Raw genomic sequence first — 17,259 nt, 5'->3', positions numbered from 1 at the left:
TCGGTGTATGTACCAGATTGCAGTCTCGCATCCCTGCTTCTTCAAGAATCTTTTGAGCATAACGAGTTTGATTCAAGGTTATGCCTCCTTGATGTTGTAGTACCTCGATTCCCAAGTAATATGTTAGCATGCCTAAATCACTCATTTCAAACTTTGATGACATCTCCCTCTTGAATTCGTTAATAATCTTCAAATTTGTGCCTGTCACAAATAAATCATCAACATACACACCAATGACTAGCAAGTGCTCACCAACTTCTTTGCGATATACAGATGGTTCCTTCGAGCACTTAACAAATCTTAAGCCCAGCAAAATTGTGTTCAATTTGTTGTTCCATGCTCTAGGTGCTTGACGCAAGCCATAAAGCGCTTTGTTTAACTTGTATACCTTCTCTTCACTTCCAGTCTTTAGAAAACCTTCTGGCTGTGAAACATAAACTGTTTCTTTGAGCTCACCATGCAAAAAGGCTGTTTTAACATCAAGATGATGTATCTCCCATCCATATGCTGCTGCAAGATCAATAAGCAATCTAATTGTTTCAATTCTTGCCACTGGAGCAAAAACCTCCTCAAAGTCAACTCCATATTGTTGCACATATCCCTTTGCAACAAGTCTAGCTTTGTGCTTGTTGATACTTCCATCTGAGTTTCTCTTGAGTTTAAACACCCATTTAAGCCCGATTGGTTTTGCTCATATAGGCAAATCAACAAGATCCCATGTTTTCAATCTCTCAATCGAACCAACTTCTTCTTTGCAAGCGTGTATCCATTCTTTTGAGTCTTTTGCTTCTTGAAAGTTTCTTGGTTCATTGTTCAATACTAAAAGTAGCATTTCTCCTTCTTCTTCAGCTAGCAGAACGTAATCCTCAAGATATTTTGGAGCATGTCTTTCTCTCTGGGATCTTCTTAACATAACGGGAGATAATCTTTCAGGTGTCCAATTATTCTCGTTTTGTTCGTCCATCTCTTCACTGTCAACTCTGTCTTTACTAATCTCTGATACTCCTCTGTTTTCACCAACTTGTTCTATCTCTGATTCCTGAACATCCTCTTGAAGTCCGTTATTTCCAAACCCATCAATCATAATCTTAAAGCTTTCATTATTATTTCTTATAGTATCGACACCATTCCAGTCCCATCCTTTTGTTTCATCAAAAATAACATCCCTACTAACACTGATCTTCTTTGTGAGAGGGTCAAACAATCGATAGGCCTTCGATCCAGGTTCTGTTCCTAGGTGAACAAGGATGCGACTTCTGTCATCAAGCTTCCTAAGATGTGGTGAATCAACCTTTGCATAACCGATGCATTCGAAGACACGAATGTGTTCAACATTTGGCTTCTTCCCTCTAAACAGTTCATACGGTGTTTGATCCTTAAGAGACCGTGTTACTACTCTGTTTAAGACATAGGTCGAATGTCTTACAGCCTCTCCCCACATGTAGTTAGGCATGTACATGTGTTTCAAAATACTTCTTGCCATCTCCATTAGTGTTTTGTTTCTCCTTTCAACTACACCGTTTTGCTGTGGTGTATAAGGTGCTGTGAGATGTCTTTGAATGCCATTCTCCTCGCAAAAACTTCTAAACTCATTTGATAAAAACTCTCCCCCTCTATCTGTTCTCAAAGTTTGTATTTTGCTCTCTGTCTCCTTTTCTATCATTGCTTTGAAGCTTTTAAATTTCCCAAAAGCTTCTCCTTTCTCGTGTAACAGGATCGTCCACATGTATCGGGAGAAGTCGTCTATAAGGACAAAAACATATCGTTTTCATGCACTCGTACTTGGTGTAATAGGACCACAGAGGTCACCGTGTATAAGCTCAAGCTTCTTCGTTGCTCGATATGATGTTGCCTGCGGAAAAACTCGTCTCGTTTGTTTACCAAGCAAACACGAACTACAGAGTTCTTTTTCAAGTGTACACCTTGGGCCTCCATGAACAATCTTCTTCTCAATCATAGTATTCAATGTTTCAAAGTTCACATGACCCATCCGTGCATGCCACTTTCCTGCATTACTTATTTCTATTAAGTAGAGGCATGTATTATCTTTCAATCCCATTCGAACCTTGTAAAGTCTGTTTGGTGATCTCTCTGCTTTCACAAGAAGTTTTCTTTCACGATCTCTCATAGTTAAATGTCCGTTCCTTAATCGAATGTCACATCCAGCTTCTGTTGCCTCACCAAGACTGACTATATTACTTTTCAATCCCGGAATATAGTAGACATCAATCATCTTTCTTGGCTTTCCATTCAGATCAACAAAGGCTATCGTGCCTTTTCCTTTAATATCAATACGAGAGTCATCTCCAAATCTAACTTTTCCTGTGACTGTCAAATCGAGTGTGTCAAAGTATCTTCTATCTCCAGTCATGTGGTTGCTAGCCCCATTGTCAAGATACCAAATATTGTCTCCTCCTGTGTTTGTTTCGAATTGACTAGGTACACATCGTTTTTCATTCAGGAATACAACCTCATGTAGCATAAGTTCATCTGCAGTTTCCGTATCCTTCTCCACTTCTTGAGTTTCCTGCAATTTCAACAAACGATCTGGACAACTGCTTGCATAATGCCCCATCTTGTCACATCTGAAACATGTAACCTGCGAGGGATCTCTTCCTCCGTTACGTCCACGTCCTCTTCCTCGATAGGAGAACCTTCCTCCTCTGCCTCTTCCTCTGTAGCTTCCGTTGTACTCATGTTGATGTTGATTAGAATAGCTTGCTTGCGTATCAACATTAGAGATAGTATTAGCATACATTAGCTTGTTCTGTTCTTCTTGTGGTTCTTCATCTTCGAATATTCTTTCTTCGTAGGCTTTAAGTCGGCCCACAATTTCTACAAAGCTTGTTGTGTTTAAGTCTAGTACTTGCTCTAAAGATGCTACAATATGAATGTATTTCTTTCGAGGAAGAGTTTTAAGAAACTTCTTGACTAGCTTGGATTCTTCGATTATTGTCCCTAGTGCAGCTGATTTTGAGGAGAGTTCGGATATTCTCCCAGAAAACTCATCAATACTCTCTGTATCTTTCATCTTCAGTCGATCAAAATCAGTCATCAGTGTTTGTAGTCTAGCCTCACAAACTCTCTCAGCTCCTACATGTCTGTTTTTGATTGCTAACCATATCTTTTTAGCTGTATCGAGCTCTCCTACCTGCAAGATGAGTGCCTCTGGGATAGATTGAAACAGTAATGCAATAGCCATGTCATTCTTTTCTTCATCTATAGTTTCTGCATCAATTGTCTCCCAAACTTTGTTGACCCTGAGCACAAATTTCATCTTCAGTGCCCAAACTGTATAGTTTGTGGTTGTTAGCATCGGACATGTGATGGAGGAAGATCCTCCTCCCTCTGTTGGTTTTGTGATCACAATAGCACTTTCCCCTTCGGTCATTGTTTTGCTCTGATACCAAATATAGAAAAATGCAGGTTGCAGGTTTGTGTAAAGAACAAAAGATCAAATAAGAATAACTCTCTTATTATTAGCTCTAGAAAATCTCTCAAAACTAAAGCTCTCTCACAATTGTTCTCTCTCAAACTCTTAATCTCTATATGTTAATGTCATAGCTCGACATACATATATATAACAAAACAGTCCTAGTTCTACTAGGAAAACACCAAATAGAGTTTGATCCTTATCCATTCACTAATCATAACTTGATTAGGAATGCTCTGCCTTTTCCTTCTTTAAGTTCTTCTCAAGCTTAAACCAACATGTACGACTAGGAAATAGAGACGAAGCGTGACTGTTATCATCAGAACTCAGAAGTAAAGATTTAATTTAATGCTCGAGAGTTAGTCCTTAAAAATACACCAACTAAAGGATTTGTAAAAGTCATTACCTGATGAATCGACGTAGTAATTAATAGTTTTAACTTTTAAAGGCCCAAACGGCTGCGTTTTAGTTTGGTTATCTTATTTTTACCTTGTTTAGTTTACAGTAAACCTCTTCGTCAAAAAAGAAAAAAAAAGTTTACACCTCTCAAATAATTTCGTCCACGTAAATAATGAGTTATATCGGATCAACAACAACTTTAACATTCTTCATCAAATTTGAGCTCAAGATTCACTTGAAGTGATTGGATTGTTATAATTTATCCAAAATTTTAGTAGGATGATGGAGAGACCAGATTTGGGGAATATTATGATTTCTTTCAAAATGTGTACATACAAAGCTTAATTAATACACTAAATATATTTTGCTAAGACTTTCTCTACTGGTTATCAAATTCTAAAATACCAATTTCTCAATTTTCTCTCTAGGCCAAAAACATACTGTATTGATTTTAGAATTTCACATAATTTATGTAAAATTTACAAATCATATGTTATTTAATTATAGATTTTGTAAAAAAATCTAATGAAATTCAGCGATATTAAACTAGTGATTTAAAATCTACTTAAACATTGTTATTGAAAACAATTTAAGAAAAAAATTTTAAATAATTTTATAAGATTTGTGAGGATTTCTCTAGTTAAAAATACAAAAATCTAAATTTCATAGTTTTATGTAGAATTTGATTACAATAAATCTTTATCAATTTGTCTAAAATCATCGAAATCATATAACAACTCAGTAAAACTTAAATCATTTAAAATACTGGATTAAATACACTCCTCATCGTTTTGAAAGAACAAAAAAAATCACATTTTCATTTTATTCATTTCAGTAATCATTTTCATTTTATGCTGCTAAAGAGTAAAAATTACAGTGATGATTAAGTCATGGAGAAAAACACAATTAAAACAGGGTTTGATTTGATCTTCTTAATATATTGACTAGCAAACTCAAACAAGGTCATCAAACTCATCTAAGAATTATTATTTTTCTTGTAGCATCCACCACAATAATTTGTACTTATAGCAATACAAATATATACTCATCATTATATATATCACAATCGTTGTTAATATTACACACAACCAATATTTCTTATTTTGTTCAGTCAAACATAACAAGAGTTTGATTTGTACTATATTTTACTTAGTCTCGGAAGTCCAGGATATAGTTTAAGATTTTCTCATCTTTCAAAGCACATCAGTCTTTAAAGCTTCCTAAACCATCAAAATATATCAATTGCATGAGACGTAATAGTATTACATAGCAAACGAAAAAATTGTGTGAAAACTTTTTCAAAAAAATCATGTAAAATATTAATTAATGAAGAAATTCATATGAATTTAATTAACCAAAAAAAATCATATGATTTTACTAGCGAAAAATTCAATCATAATTTTAAAATTTATTATTAATCTTTTATAGCTAAACGGTTTTTTTTTATATGATAGTATTCGTGTTGTCTATGGCGTACCATGATCTTATTTGACATTCTAAACAAGAAAAAAAAAAAGAAATTATTAAATATATAACTCACTTTCACAATCATAACGATGTTGTATTTATTGGTTGGTTCATTCTTCATTGATTAGGAATTAGATGTTGTTGATACGACAAACTTGTTTTCTAACTGGTAGTATAATTTGAACCATTATGTCGGTAATCTAAATGTGACTTTGTTTAAACCGGTTAGGTAATAGTAGTAGTACACTAGGAACAAAATAAACCGAATCCAAACCAATCCAATCAATGCGAAGAAATCAATAATTTTGGATTGAACCGGTACACATTTATATGCATCGAACCATAATAAATCTCCGGTGCGGTGGAGCTGAAAAAAAAAAAAAAAAAAAAAAGTAAGAGCAGAGAGAAATGGGGATAGTGACTAGAGCTGGAGATTGGTCGTTCAAGGCATTCACTGCGGGGCTAGGGCTCGCCACCATATACCTCACCGGAACTTTCTCCTTTAATGTCTATCGTGGTCTCTCTTGGCACAACGCTCAATCTGTATGTTTTCTTCTCTCTCCCTTCACTTGTTCAATTTGGGGGGATCCGCGTTTCCTGTATTTTCGCTTCTTGTTAAATAATTGAGAATTTTTTGGAAGTATGAATATGATTCGAACATTTGTACAAAGATTCTTGTTGAACGATACTGGATTGATGTTGAAGCTGAGTCCCAAAATTTAGGGTTTAAGGGAGTTTCTATATTGTTGCTAGCTAACCAGTTATTAGGGTTTTTGTTTGATAAACAACAACGATTATATCTCTCTTGAGATTCTTCGTTATAATAAGGAAATTTCTAATCATACACTATCTGAAATTACTCTAGTTCTCTGGAAATGATGATATCGAGATTACTGGTTTTAGATACTCAGTCTTTGTCTATGCAATGGATCAGCTGTGCTAATGATGTCTTTATCTTTCTAGTAGCAAGATCTTGTCCCATTTTGGATATAAGATATATGTTCTAGGTGATATAGAAAGAGCCTTTATGTGAAAAAGATGTGAGCAATTGTAAGAGATATATAGATGATAGAGTTATGTTCATGATAGGAACAGAATTTTTTGTATTCGACCCATAGAGACTTGATTAGTGAGAGATTCTCAACCATTTTACCCTGTTAGTTGTCACTCAGTGCTCTCTAACCGACCATGACATCTTCAATCATAGCATCAGTACACATTAGACCTATACCTGAGAAAGTGAGAGTGAAGCCTCTGAACATTAAGGCTGAAAACTACAGCCAATCAACAAAGCCTTCACATCCTCTTGTCTGTGTCTTGGATCCAGAGCAATAGTGTGTATTGTATTATTAGGTTGCTAATATTGTTGCCATGGCTAATATTCATTCGCCTTATTCAGTAAATTACCTACAATAGTATCAAATGAAAATTTCATGGTTGTTTATTTTGTTTTCTCAAGTTTTTTTATAACTGTTTATGAGAAATTCAATGTTCCTGTCAAATCTTAAGAGAACTCAACTAGTAGATGCGATGGGGTATAGTCAGTTATTTTTATCCCTTAGACCTTTCTTTTATTCTCGGTGTATACATACTAAGACATTGTGTTTGTCCTTCTGGACTTATAATTTTCAACCCTGTTAATGTCTTGTCCAAAGCTAAATCCGTTTTGTGTATCTTACCAAAAAAGTTTCTGTTTCTTTTCCTTGCAGAAGCTGGAGTTAGAGCAATCTGAAGAACAACCCGAATGATCCAAAGTCAGTTGCTATCTATCTTTCAAACAGCAGATGCTTCCTTGAACCTTTGTTGTGCGTGTTGTTTCTTTTCATACAATTACTATATCTTTGTTTCGATTATAGGAGCAATAAAATAAATGAATTTTTTTGGTTAATACCATCACTGAATTTGTAATGTGATTCCAGAAGTTCCATAATATAAAAAGAACCAACTTTTCGTACAATAGTTCCTCTAAAGTCTAAACTACTGATAAATTGTTAAGGTAATATAGAAACTGCGAATCCAGAAACTGGCTTGATGACAGCAGAAGAACATGAACCTGGAGGACGAAGAATTGAACAAAAGCAAGATAGGTAGCATATGAAAACTATACATTTCAATATTGTGTCAAAATTCTACTTTAGTTTCTCAGTATCAGTTAAACTCTACAACACAATACTATGAACCATCAATCATGCCTGCCTCTACAATACAAGAGAAGAAGAGCACAGAGAATGCTTCAGTGTTACAGCATCGACAGAATTTCAATTTGGATTGCAATAATCTATGAGCTCACGTGATACGCTCGAGTCTGACTTTTATGATTCATGTAAAGCGATTTGGGTTTCTGGAAAACAAAAATACAAGGTTTCTCCATAAGACGATTACGAAATCCTTTTCGTTATTTCACTTATTACGTAAGCCAAACAAGAGTAACAAGATGAATTTTTGAGATTGTTAAAAAAGGGAGATAAAGAAACTCATGAGCTTCCTCCTGCAGCAGCCTGATCCTTTCTCATCACTGCTCTCGCATAGATCTCATAGCAACATCCTGAAACAAGCACACATCAAAAGGCTATTCAACTCAGCACTATGTCATCGACATCAACCCCTGATTGTATGAGCTACACACACTACTCCACTAATTGCTGTTCATATCAAAACTGAGGATGCAATAACAATTCAACTCAACACTCACAATACTATGCCATCGATATGTACCCCTAACTATATAAGATACACAAAGTAGTCTACTAAGTGCTGTTCAGATCTAATCTGAGGATAAAATAACATTAATTCAATGGAGATTCCATTGGCTGACTATGCAATTCCCAGCTACTATATTACATACTATTCCGTCCACTACTAAAAAGAGAATACGATGGGAAGCAAACCAAGGATACTTCCAACTGCAGCTTTAGCAGAAAAAGCAGTAAATCTCTTAATGAAAATAGCATTCCATACCGGCAATAACAATAACTGTGAGCACATCTCCAATCCTCTTCAATCTGTGCACTCCTTTCTTATGCGACTTGAATCTCCTCAAAGAGGCATCCTCAGCCAAGAGCTGCAACAAATACAACCATGAAAGAAAAAAACAGGAATCTCACTGAAACAATCAAGAAAACAAATGTTACAGGAGCCCTATCCCTCTTTGCCTCACTAATTTCAGATTACACGCTTGCACACCGAGACTTACAGAACAATTACACTACCTTCTTCAATTACCAATTTGACATACAAAGATCCTTCCAAAACCAAACTTCAAAATGAATCATTGCTCCTTTTCTAAACAATTTAATCTGACCAAATCGATTCCGTGATCCCTAACCTCAGAACAGAGATAAATGTAAAGATACTTACAGATTTCTCGCGAGCACCTAGCTCCACATGGAATCCGCGACGAGATTGAGCCAAAGCACCATCCGTCTTCTGCAAAAAAAAGATCCCGTCGTAAATCAAAAGAATTGAACACCATATCCGTTAATCAGATTCGATTCGATTCAAAAAACAAAACCTGGGAAGAAGATCGGAGATGAGATGAAATCAAAGTGTTGTTGAGTAGAAACGCCATTTCCGATGAGGAGCAAAGATTTCAGCAGTACGAAGACGATTGGGGGTACCAAAATTAACAAAGACGGATGAAGAAGCTCCTCGTAAATAATAATATAAGACTTAAATTTGTAATTTTGCGTTTTTTACTTTTACCCCATGTTTAAGAATAAATTTCATTTTGACCCCAAAGTTATATTGTATATACAATTCTTGTAGACTTCTTTCCTTGTAATGTCACGAATCTGCTATTTGATGCAAAACGAATGCGCTCGAGTGTGTCGTATATACACAAAACTAAGAAAATCATAACACCGAAGCAAACTGAAACAAACGAGTTCAAGTCTGGTTATCTAGACTAAATCAGTGAAACCCACAAGAGGGCAATCATCAGGACTAGAAGATGCCACTTTAGCTTTAGCTTTTGCTTTTTGGCTTAGCAACATTCTTCTTGCAATTGCTGCAGAGCTTACCATGTGTATATAACAGACAGTTCAGATCAAACTTGAGCTCATCAGGGATCATGCGGTTGAGATGAACGTAGGTTTTGTTCCTGTCTGCTGTTTTCGGGACCCAACCTAACGCCTTTGCGATCTCAAACACCTGGTTTCAGTCGGTTTTGTATCTCATTTTCTATCCGCTTGATCCACAGAAAAACACAATACCAAACCACCAAGGATTACGAGAAACACTCACATGGGTGTCTACTGGGAAATCATTTTGCTGGAGATTGAACATCAGAACACAAGAGACCTGTCAATCATCAATACACCTCCCATGTCAGTTTCCAAAAGTGACTATGTGAGTAACGGTGGCTCTCAGAATAAGAAGGTTCTTAAAAATGTTTCTTTCGAATAGAGGGGGCTTTTACCGTTTTTGGTCCTACTCCTTTAAACTGAGAGAGCTCAGTTTTCACTTCATCTACTGATAAACTACGCAGATACTCCAAGCACAATGCGCCTTTTTCGTTCTGCAAACGGTTCAATATGTTCTTGATACACACAGCCTTTTTCGGGGCCAATCCTCCACATCGTATAGCATTCTCTATTGATTTTGACTCAGCAGCCAAAACCTACAATGGAGGCACAAAGAAGTATCAAGATCAACACATATCTTTACCATTAAACAATGTCAGTATTCACTTTCTCAAAACATTTAATCAAAGATTCCTCAATTTTTCCAATAACATACTTCAACTGAACAAAGGAAATATAAAAAGAAGAGTGACTAAATCTGTCCATGTATAGCATTGATCCAAGTTAGAGCTTAACCTAAACTCATAACTATATCAAAATCATAACACTTCACAAACCTAAACTATGTATATGCATTGATCCAAGAATAGAGATTAGCCTAAACTCATAACTATATCAACATCATAAAACTTCACAACCCTAAACTATGTATATGCATTTATCCAAGATTAGATTTAGAGCTTACACCAAACTCATAACTATATCAACATCACAAAATCACAAAACTTCACAAACATATAACTTTGAATTCCCAAAACCTTATGTTAAGAGAACTTACATCTTCCCATTTCGGGAACGCAGCTTTGAGCGAAGCGAAAGCCCTTAGTGAATTGCTCTCAGTTGTATTCTGGGAGAGAAGAATTTTAACCAGACCATCAAGCACGCTCTCTTCCTCCGCTTCATCCAATGGCTCAGGTTTCACCGTACATTGTGTACCGCGATCATCGACGGCGGAGAGTGATCGGAGTCTCTTACGGCGGTAACTGGCGAACTCGGGAGGGAACCCATGGAGAGACAACAAAGCATCTCTCACGTCTCGGCATTCTTCGGCGGTAGGTCTGAGAAGTGCGGGGTAAGGATTGTCGCCGTCGACGGTGGATTTATTGGTCGGAGTTTTCGATTCGCCGTCGTTTTGGTTTAAGCGTTTCCTCTTCTGGGCTTTGCTCATCTCGAATGAAACTTTTACCGACCGGTGTAAAAATCGGATCGGTTTACTCTTTTCTTTTGTTCTGCGCTTAATTTAATCCACAAGCGTAGTGGAAATTGGGTCGGTTTACCTGAATGTTGTGTAAAAATTACTTCCGGTTTCCTAAAATATCATGCATATTTATTATATTCCGGTTCATTCCGGTCTTTGGGTTAGTTTGGTTTTGATTACATTTGTTTCCGGTTCATTCTAGAATTTATGGTTTGATTGTAGGCGGTGGAAACCTACATCATCCAAACCAAAATCACACCAAAATGTAGGCTTTTTTTTAACGCCTTAATAACTTTATTAATATGAATCAGAATACATAATATTATCAAGATTACAAATACAACAAAAGGTTTTTTCTAACGAAAATGATAAAGCAAAATTAGATCTGCTTTTCATAGACAAACTTGGGATTTGCTTCGAAAGTAGCTGCTTCAGTTTCAGCCACTCGAATTTTCGATATTCCTTTTTATTTCTCATCAACCTACGGGAGGCAGCAGTAAGCTCCACTTTCTTAGATAAAAATTTCATCGTCTTCATCATTTCCGTCAATTTGGTGTGATTTTCTTGTTTGGGAATCATTTTTTTTTTACTGATGAAATACCAGTAACGCATTTGAAAATCATAGACAACGATTCATCTGTTACATCGCAAAACTTTCCAATTGGTCGAAACTCTCCTGTATAAAGAGATGTCATTGATCTTGGTTGCACTTAAAACCCATTTGTGTGGATATGATATAAACAATCTTCTGATTCTCCTATTGGCCTTTAACTCCTCCTCAACAAATTGCTTCCATGGTGGTTTACGTGCTGGTCGATGAGTACAGATCAAATCCAAAAGGATTTGTATTTGTCTTCGAGATGCCCACAATAGATCATATTGACGCCTAGGAACAATCGCATAACTAACATCATGTGTTAGTATGACCAAACACACAACCAAACAGACCGAAAAATTCTTGGCGAAATGGCCGGAGATAGGAACACAACGGTTGATTCGGATCCACCGGTGACGAGACATATATTCTCTCTCCGAACTTGGTTGTATTTGGCTAACGGCTAAAACCACTTGAATCCAAATCAGGTCCAATAGACTCTGAATATGATCAGGCCAAACGACTTGTGCAATCACCATCACAACCGTCATTACGAGAAAGATAAACAAAACTGCAAGTAGACATTGTCCTTGAATACATAAAGTGATCTTCAATTCAATCCATGTAACCATCTTTAGAAAAGATGGTTTATATGCACGACACTAGAACTTGGTAGAAAAAATGTTCTTTGTCGGAGTGGGAACTATCATGAACAAAGATTCAAAGAACCTTTTCAGATGTCGAGGAAGTGTCGATCCTTGTAACCAAAGAGATGCCATTATAAACTAACTAAATCTATATAAAAGTGAAAAGACTACAGATGGAAAATCGACCGACACCGGAAGAACCGAAGTCGGCTGTAATTAATGGTTAAACAGAGAAGTTTGTTGGTAATTGAAACGTTGGAGAAATCGCCTTTGGCGAGAGCAGTTTTTTTTACCAAAATGTAGGTTTATGCGAGAAAAATGGTAAATGTAGGTTTATGCGAGAAAAATGGTTCGAGTTTGGTCCAAATGATATAGGTTAATGGATTGTTTTTTTTTTTGGATATTTTTAATGTTTAGAGTATTTTCAATTATTTATAATATTTTTGTCGGGTATTTCTTGGTACGAAATATTTTGGTTCGATTCCAATTTTTTTGATTTTGATCTTTAGGATCCTTTCAGGTATTTTCTAATCTTGGTTTGTTTTTTTGATTCAGTTTCACTTTAGTATTTTCGGTTTAGTTAATTCTCCCAAGACTACTAAAAAGTAAAAACAACAGAAACAAATGCAATTGATTTTCTTTAGTTTTTTTCTTCTTCTTTTTTTGGGCTAGAGACAAAATAGGTACAGATAAGTAAAGTTTACAAAGGTTGCAACTTGCAAGCAACAAACATACAATAATATTTCTTAGCACAGAGTTCTGAACCAAAAGATTTCCTCAAAATAAGAAGACCGCAAGTCAAATTTAAATTATCCATATATCCTGTGATGATAGTTTAGTTGTGATCTTTGGTTCTCTTAGTACATTAGGTAATAGGTATACACATCTCCATATCAATGACAATGATAGCGATGCTCAATAACGTGTTACACCATCAATAGAAAGGTTTATAAAAAGAAGTCATGAATGGTTTAAGTTAATCATTCAAGATTGGTCGATAGAAACTTGTACATCATGCACCATGGTTTCCAATTTTTATAACATTTTCTTTTCTTTTCAATTTTATCCTTTTAGCATTTAGGTGTAGAATAGAATGTATCACAAGCTCAGCTATTCTCGTAAACATATAATTATATAAATAGGGAATGTATGGTTTGTGTCGGTATGACGTGTTCGCATGACGAATCGCATGGTGGTGACTGGATCACATGACTTCAGGGAAAACAAATGAACGATTGTAGATTATTCTAACTTGTAACGTTGACCATATAATTCTATGACCAACAACTAAATCTTCGTTCCAAATCTTACATTTTACATTTTTTTTCTAATATCAATAAACACTTCATTTTTTTTTACAGATAAATAAATAGTTTTGAGATTTTTCCCAAAAAAATAATATATATGTACATAGTTTTGAGATGGGACACATAATTGACAATATACACACCACCCCCCTTCTTGAGAGGACTTTTTGTTTGTCAACGACCTCACACAAGTCACCCATGAAACACGAGTAACTCTAATACAAACATTGTAAATTTTTGTCGATTCATTAGAAAAGACAAGTCAAAGAAGACTAAAAATACAAATTCACTCCCAAAATTATAGTCACTAGAAAAAGAAAAAAAAACATTACAAAGAGTGAAAAAAAAAACAAAAAGAAACTTTGAGAAATTGTTTTTACTTTTTACCAACAAGAAAATAAAATAAAATAAATAATATAGAGCTAAAATTGAGACGAATAAGCGAAACCCCCTTTTTGCCCTCCTTGTTGAAACTGAGACCGGCTTAGCCCACTCGCTTCCAACATCTTGTTCCACTCACGCGCCTCCGCACCTTCACCAAACTCCCTATCTCCGCCTCTCATTGTCTGCAGAATCTTCGCCGCCTTCTCCTTCAACCTCCCGCTTCCGCTCTCGCTTTCCACAATCTCCGTCAAAACCTCCTCCAATCCCACCTCACTCGCCAATCCTCTAAACCTCATATTCCCAACACTCAACGTCAACAAAGCCCCCACGCAATTCTCACGCGCCGCCGCCACCTCTGCCTCAACTCCTCCCCCACCACTTTCTCGCAGTTTCCCGACCAATATCGCCACCGCATTCCCGTCAAGCATAGCTCCTTTCCCTTCCGGACAAGCCGCTATGTTACATAGCAACAAAAGTATCCTACTCGCCGATTCACCGTTTCTGATCATAGACAACATAACCGGCACCGCACCGGCTTTAACCAACCTATTCCGGTTATTCGGAATCAACGACAGATGATAAAGCGCGAGCGCAGCATCCTGACGCGCTCTCTCACTCTCCGACGATCGAAGCGCGTGAAGAAGCGGCTCAACCGCACCGAGAACTCCAATCACCATCTTGTTCTCTTCCTCAACAGCTAAACTAAACAAAGCACCGATCACATGCTCTTGCGCCTCCGTCGATCCCGATTTCAAAACATCGATCAGCAAAGGAACGAACCCTGACCGTACGATTTTCAATTTGTTAGGTTTCTCCAACGAGAGGTTGACCAACGACGCGGCGGCGTTCGTCTGCACGACGTTGTACCGTGAAACTATCAAAGATCGGAGTAACGAGAGGATCCGATCAGTACAGAGCGAGATTCTCGTGCTCTCGTTTGATCTCGTCGTCTTCCTTAGCTGAATCAGACCTTGCTCGTGATCGATCGTGTCTACACTGCTTAATTTGTTGTAGATCTCTTCTTCTTCCGGTGACATCGGAGGAAACGATGAGTAATCCGATGAAGAAAACGAGGTAGGATTCCGGGTCGTCGAGTGATTAACGGGTCGGGTTTGGTGAAATGGAAGAGAATTGCTTGAAGATACTGCGTTTCTTGAACGAGATCGAATCGCTCCCATCACAGAATCATAATCCGAATTCGAATTCGAAGCCAGCGGTGGTAAAATTTCCGATTTAGAGATCCGATGACCCGGACCCGAACCCGAAACCGTATCCATACGGGTACGAACAACACCTTCGACGTAAGCGTAATCAGGAGGACGAGGGTGGTCCATTTTGTTTCTATCGCAGTAGCTGAGAATCGTTGATCTCATGGCGAGGTTTGGGATTACGGTTGATAAATCGGGTTGAGTACCGTCGTGAAGCTTCGGAGCAAACCCGAGGTTACGGCAAACTTGGACGGAGACACGCTCGAAGGTTTGACCCGAAGCGACGACTACGGGATCCGACATTAAAAACCCGGTGATGGGACAGAGGAACTCCGTTGGGGTTTCGCCAGGGTTGTTGTTTTGCTGAGGCATAGATGTGGCGGAGGCTGAACGGTGGTGGTGAAAAGAGAACCATTTGTGTCTACCGGTCTCGCCCATTTTGGATCGAGACACAACTTGAAGAAGCGAAAAAAAACAACGAAACTAAACGAATCTGAGAAGTTATGTAAGAGATTTTTGACTTCAACGTTTTGAGATTTTTGATCGAGTCCAAAAGATTCTCTCGTTGATACTACTAACCAGACTCTCTTATAATTACTCGTTTTTTTCTCTTACTAATAAAACTTACAGTAGTTAGTATATTTAATGATGACGATAAAGTGATAATGATTGGATTTTTTGTCGTATAAAAATAATATAGGATATTCGGATTTCTTTTATACAATACTACTACTAATTATCTACAAAATCAAAGTTATTTTATGATTTTCGATAATAATTTCAATAACTGATGTCATAACTATTTTATCTAAACAGTTTTTTTTTTCTGTGGCTTGATTAAACAAATTTGAAAATCTGATAATGACCATCTGTGTCGTTACATTTCTAGATGACATTCACAGTTTTTAGTTTCCACAATAAAATTGTAGACCATTGAATAAATCTTGTAGTGGACAAAAAAAATAAGGATTACGGAGGGGGAGGAAATATAAAACTCTATAGATTATGTGCAATTTGTGTTTTAGTAAGTCAGAATGATTGTAAGATATAAGTAAATTGTCGTTGACGAATATAAACAAATTGAATTGATTCATGCGCAGCATCATGATGAGGTGATCGACAGTTCAAGGCGTGTTTACAAGTTCTCTACCCCGTTGGATAAGAAAAGGTATTGAATTAGAGATTTTTTTTCTTCTCATGGTTCCATTGTGTTGACTATATTATTAATGAAAATAAAATGATTTATAAGCTTTAGTTTGTCGTCGTCTCTGAGAGAAATCATTTAAACACAAGAGGGAATAGAGAACGAAACCAATACCCGAAGAAGAAAGCAATCACGATTCACAAAGCAAAGAAATTAAATAGAGATTTGGACGTGGAGACCATCTTCGACCTCCTTTCCACGGACCACGGTATATAACGATTGATTATAATTTGTCTCTCTTATATCAGTTTGAGCAATAAACAAGGCACATCTATATGTTAATAATAACATGTTTAAATCAAGAGACTTCACCAACAAAGTAGCTGCCATGGCCAACAAGATATACTCTTCGAAGATATATATCTTGGACAGATATTGCCATTTTTTTTAGTGTTCCAAATTTTGGATTAGGTCCTTACAATATGTAACATAAGAGATTGACCTTGATTGATTCTATGCGGATTGTGAACTTCAAATCTCAGAAACCGAAATGGTGTTAGACAACTTCAAACCTCAAAAATCTATTTTAGTAAGAAAATGATACTTTAAAAAAAAAAAAAATACTTCTTACATAATAGAATCTTATAATAAAATATAGCATGTTGCTGTGAAATTACGTGCCAAAGAAATATGCCACAAATTAAATGTTTCATCTGTTTCATGTTTCATGCCATATATTGTTCGTCTTGTTTCATGTTGACGACCTAGGGGGCAATTGTATTTTTTTTTCTTGCCGATAGTGGGAAAATATTATCTATAACTTGAAGCTTTCCTGATAATTTTGTATTACTGTTTTGACAGAATGTATCAAGGCAAGTGGTCTATATAATGTTTTTTAAAATCACGTGGAGAATTAAAAACAAGTTTGTAGCAAAAGAAAATAATAATAGAAATTGTCAACTGATTAATAATTAATATACATATTGCATTCATCCATTTCTGTCAAAAATATAAAATTACAATTCTCTGTACTGAGATTCTTTAGACATTCAAGAATATACATTGTTTGTACCAAAAAAGAGTTCCTATAATTTATGTTTAGAGACACAAATTCGTGGAATGGATCTGGTGTTTATACGGATATCTCATTTGATATGTATAAAGATGAGGAAGCTT

The 17,259-nt window shown here is 36.4% G+C and overlaps 3 protein-coding genes and 2 pseudogenes across 4 annotated transcripts; 1 reads left to right on the top strand and 4 right to left on the bottom strand.

Moving 5' to 3' along the window:
- Window positions 1-5,804: 5,804 nt before the first annotated feature.
- On the top strand, window positions 5,805-7,256 carry LOC147942626 (uncharacterized; annotated as a pseudogene). The gene is made up of 2 exons (XR_015559065.1): window positions 5,805-5,842; window positions 7,009-7,256. The product of XR_015559065.1 is annotated as an uncharacterized LOC147942626 (transcript).
- A 337-nt stretch (window positions 7,257-7,593) lies between these two features.
- On the bottom strand, window positions 7,594-9,087 carry LOC104790992 (succinate dehydrogenase subunit 7A, mitochondrial). Its single transcript, XM_010516791.3, has 4 exons — window positions 8,811-9,087; window positions 8,657-8,725; window positions 8,258-8,360; window positions 7,594-7,844 (listed from the first exon to the last, which is right to left on the bottom strand). Exons 1-4 carry the CDS (start codon window positions 8,865-8,867, stop codon window positions 7,774-7,776), a joined length of 300 nt encoding a protein of 99 aa, XP_010515093.1. The 5' UTR covers window positions 8,868-9,087; the 3' UTR covers window positions 7,594-7,773.
- LOC104790990 (putative DNA glycosylase At3g47830) lies at window positions 9,070-10,843 on the bottom strand. Its single transcript, XM_019246733.2, is given in 5 exon segments — window positions 9,070-9,276; window positions 9,278-9,448; window positions 9,542-9,598; window positions 9,717-9,917; window positions 10,379-10,843. Coding segments are annotated over 5 exon segments (897 nt in total). The 5' UTR covers window positions 10,769-10,843; the 3' UTR covers window positions 9,070-9,198.
- Window positions 10,844-11,003: 160 nt separating this feature from the next.
- Window positions 11,004-11,944, bottom strand: LOC147942625 (uncharacterized; annotated as a pseudogene).
- Window positions 11,945-13,574: 1,630 nt separating this feature from the next.
- Window positions 13,575-15,547, bottom strand: LOC104790989 (U-box domain-containing protein 39). The gene has a single exon (XM_010516789.2). It carries the CDS (start codon window positions 15,375-15,377, stop codon window positions 13,770-13,772), a length of 1,608 nt encoding a protein of 535 aa, XP_010515091.1. The 5' UTR covers window positions 15,378-15,547; the 3' UTR covers window positions 13,575-13,769.
- Window positions 15,548-17,259: the final 1,712 nt, after the last annotated feature.

This window comes from Camelina sativa, chromosome 6 (assembly GCF_030686135.1).
Source record: "Camelina sativa cultivar CO46 ecotype springtype chromosome 6, ASM3068613v1".
Taxonomy (NCBI): Eukaryota; Viridiplantae; Streptophyta; class Magnoliopsida; order Brassicales; family Brassicaceae; genus Camelina; species Camelina sativa.
Note: the sequence above shows the minus strand (reverse complement) of the source record. Positions and strands in the feature narration are given on the sequence as shown.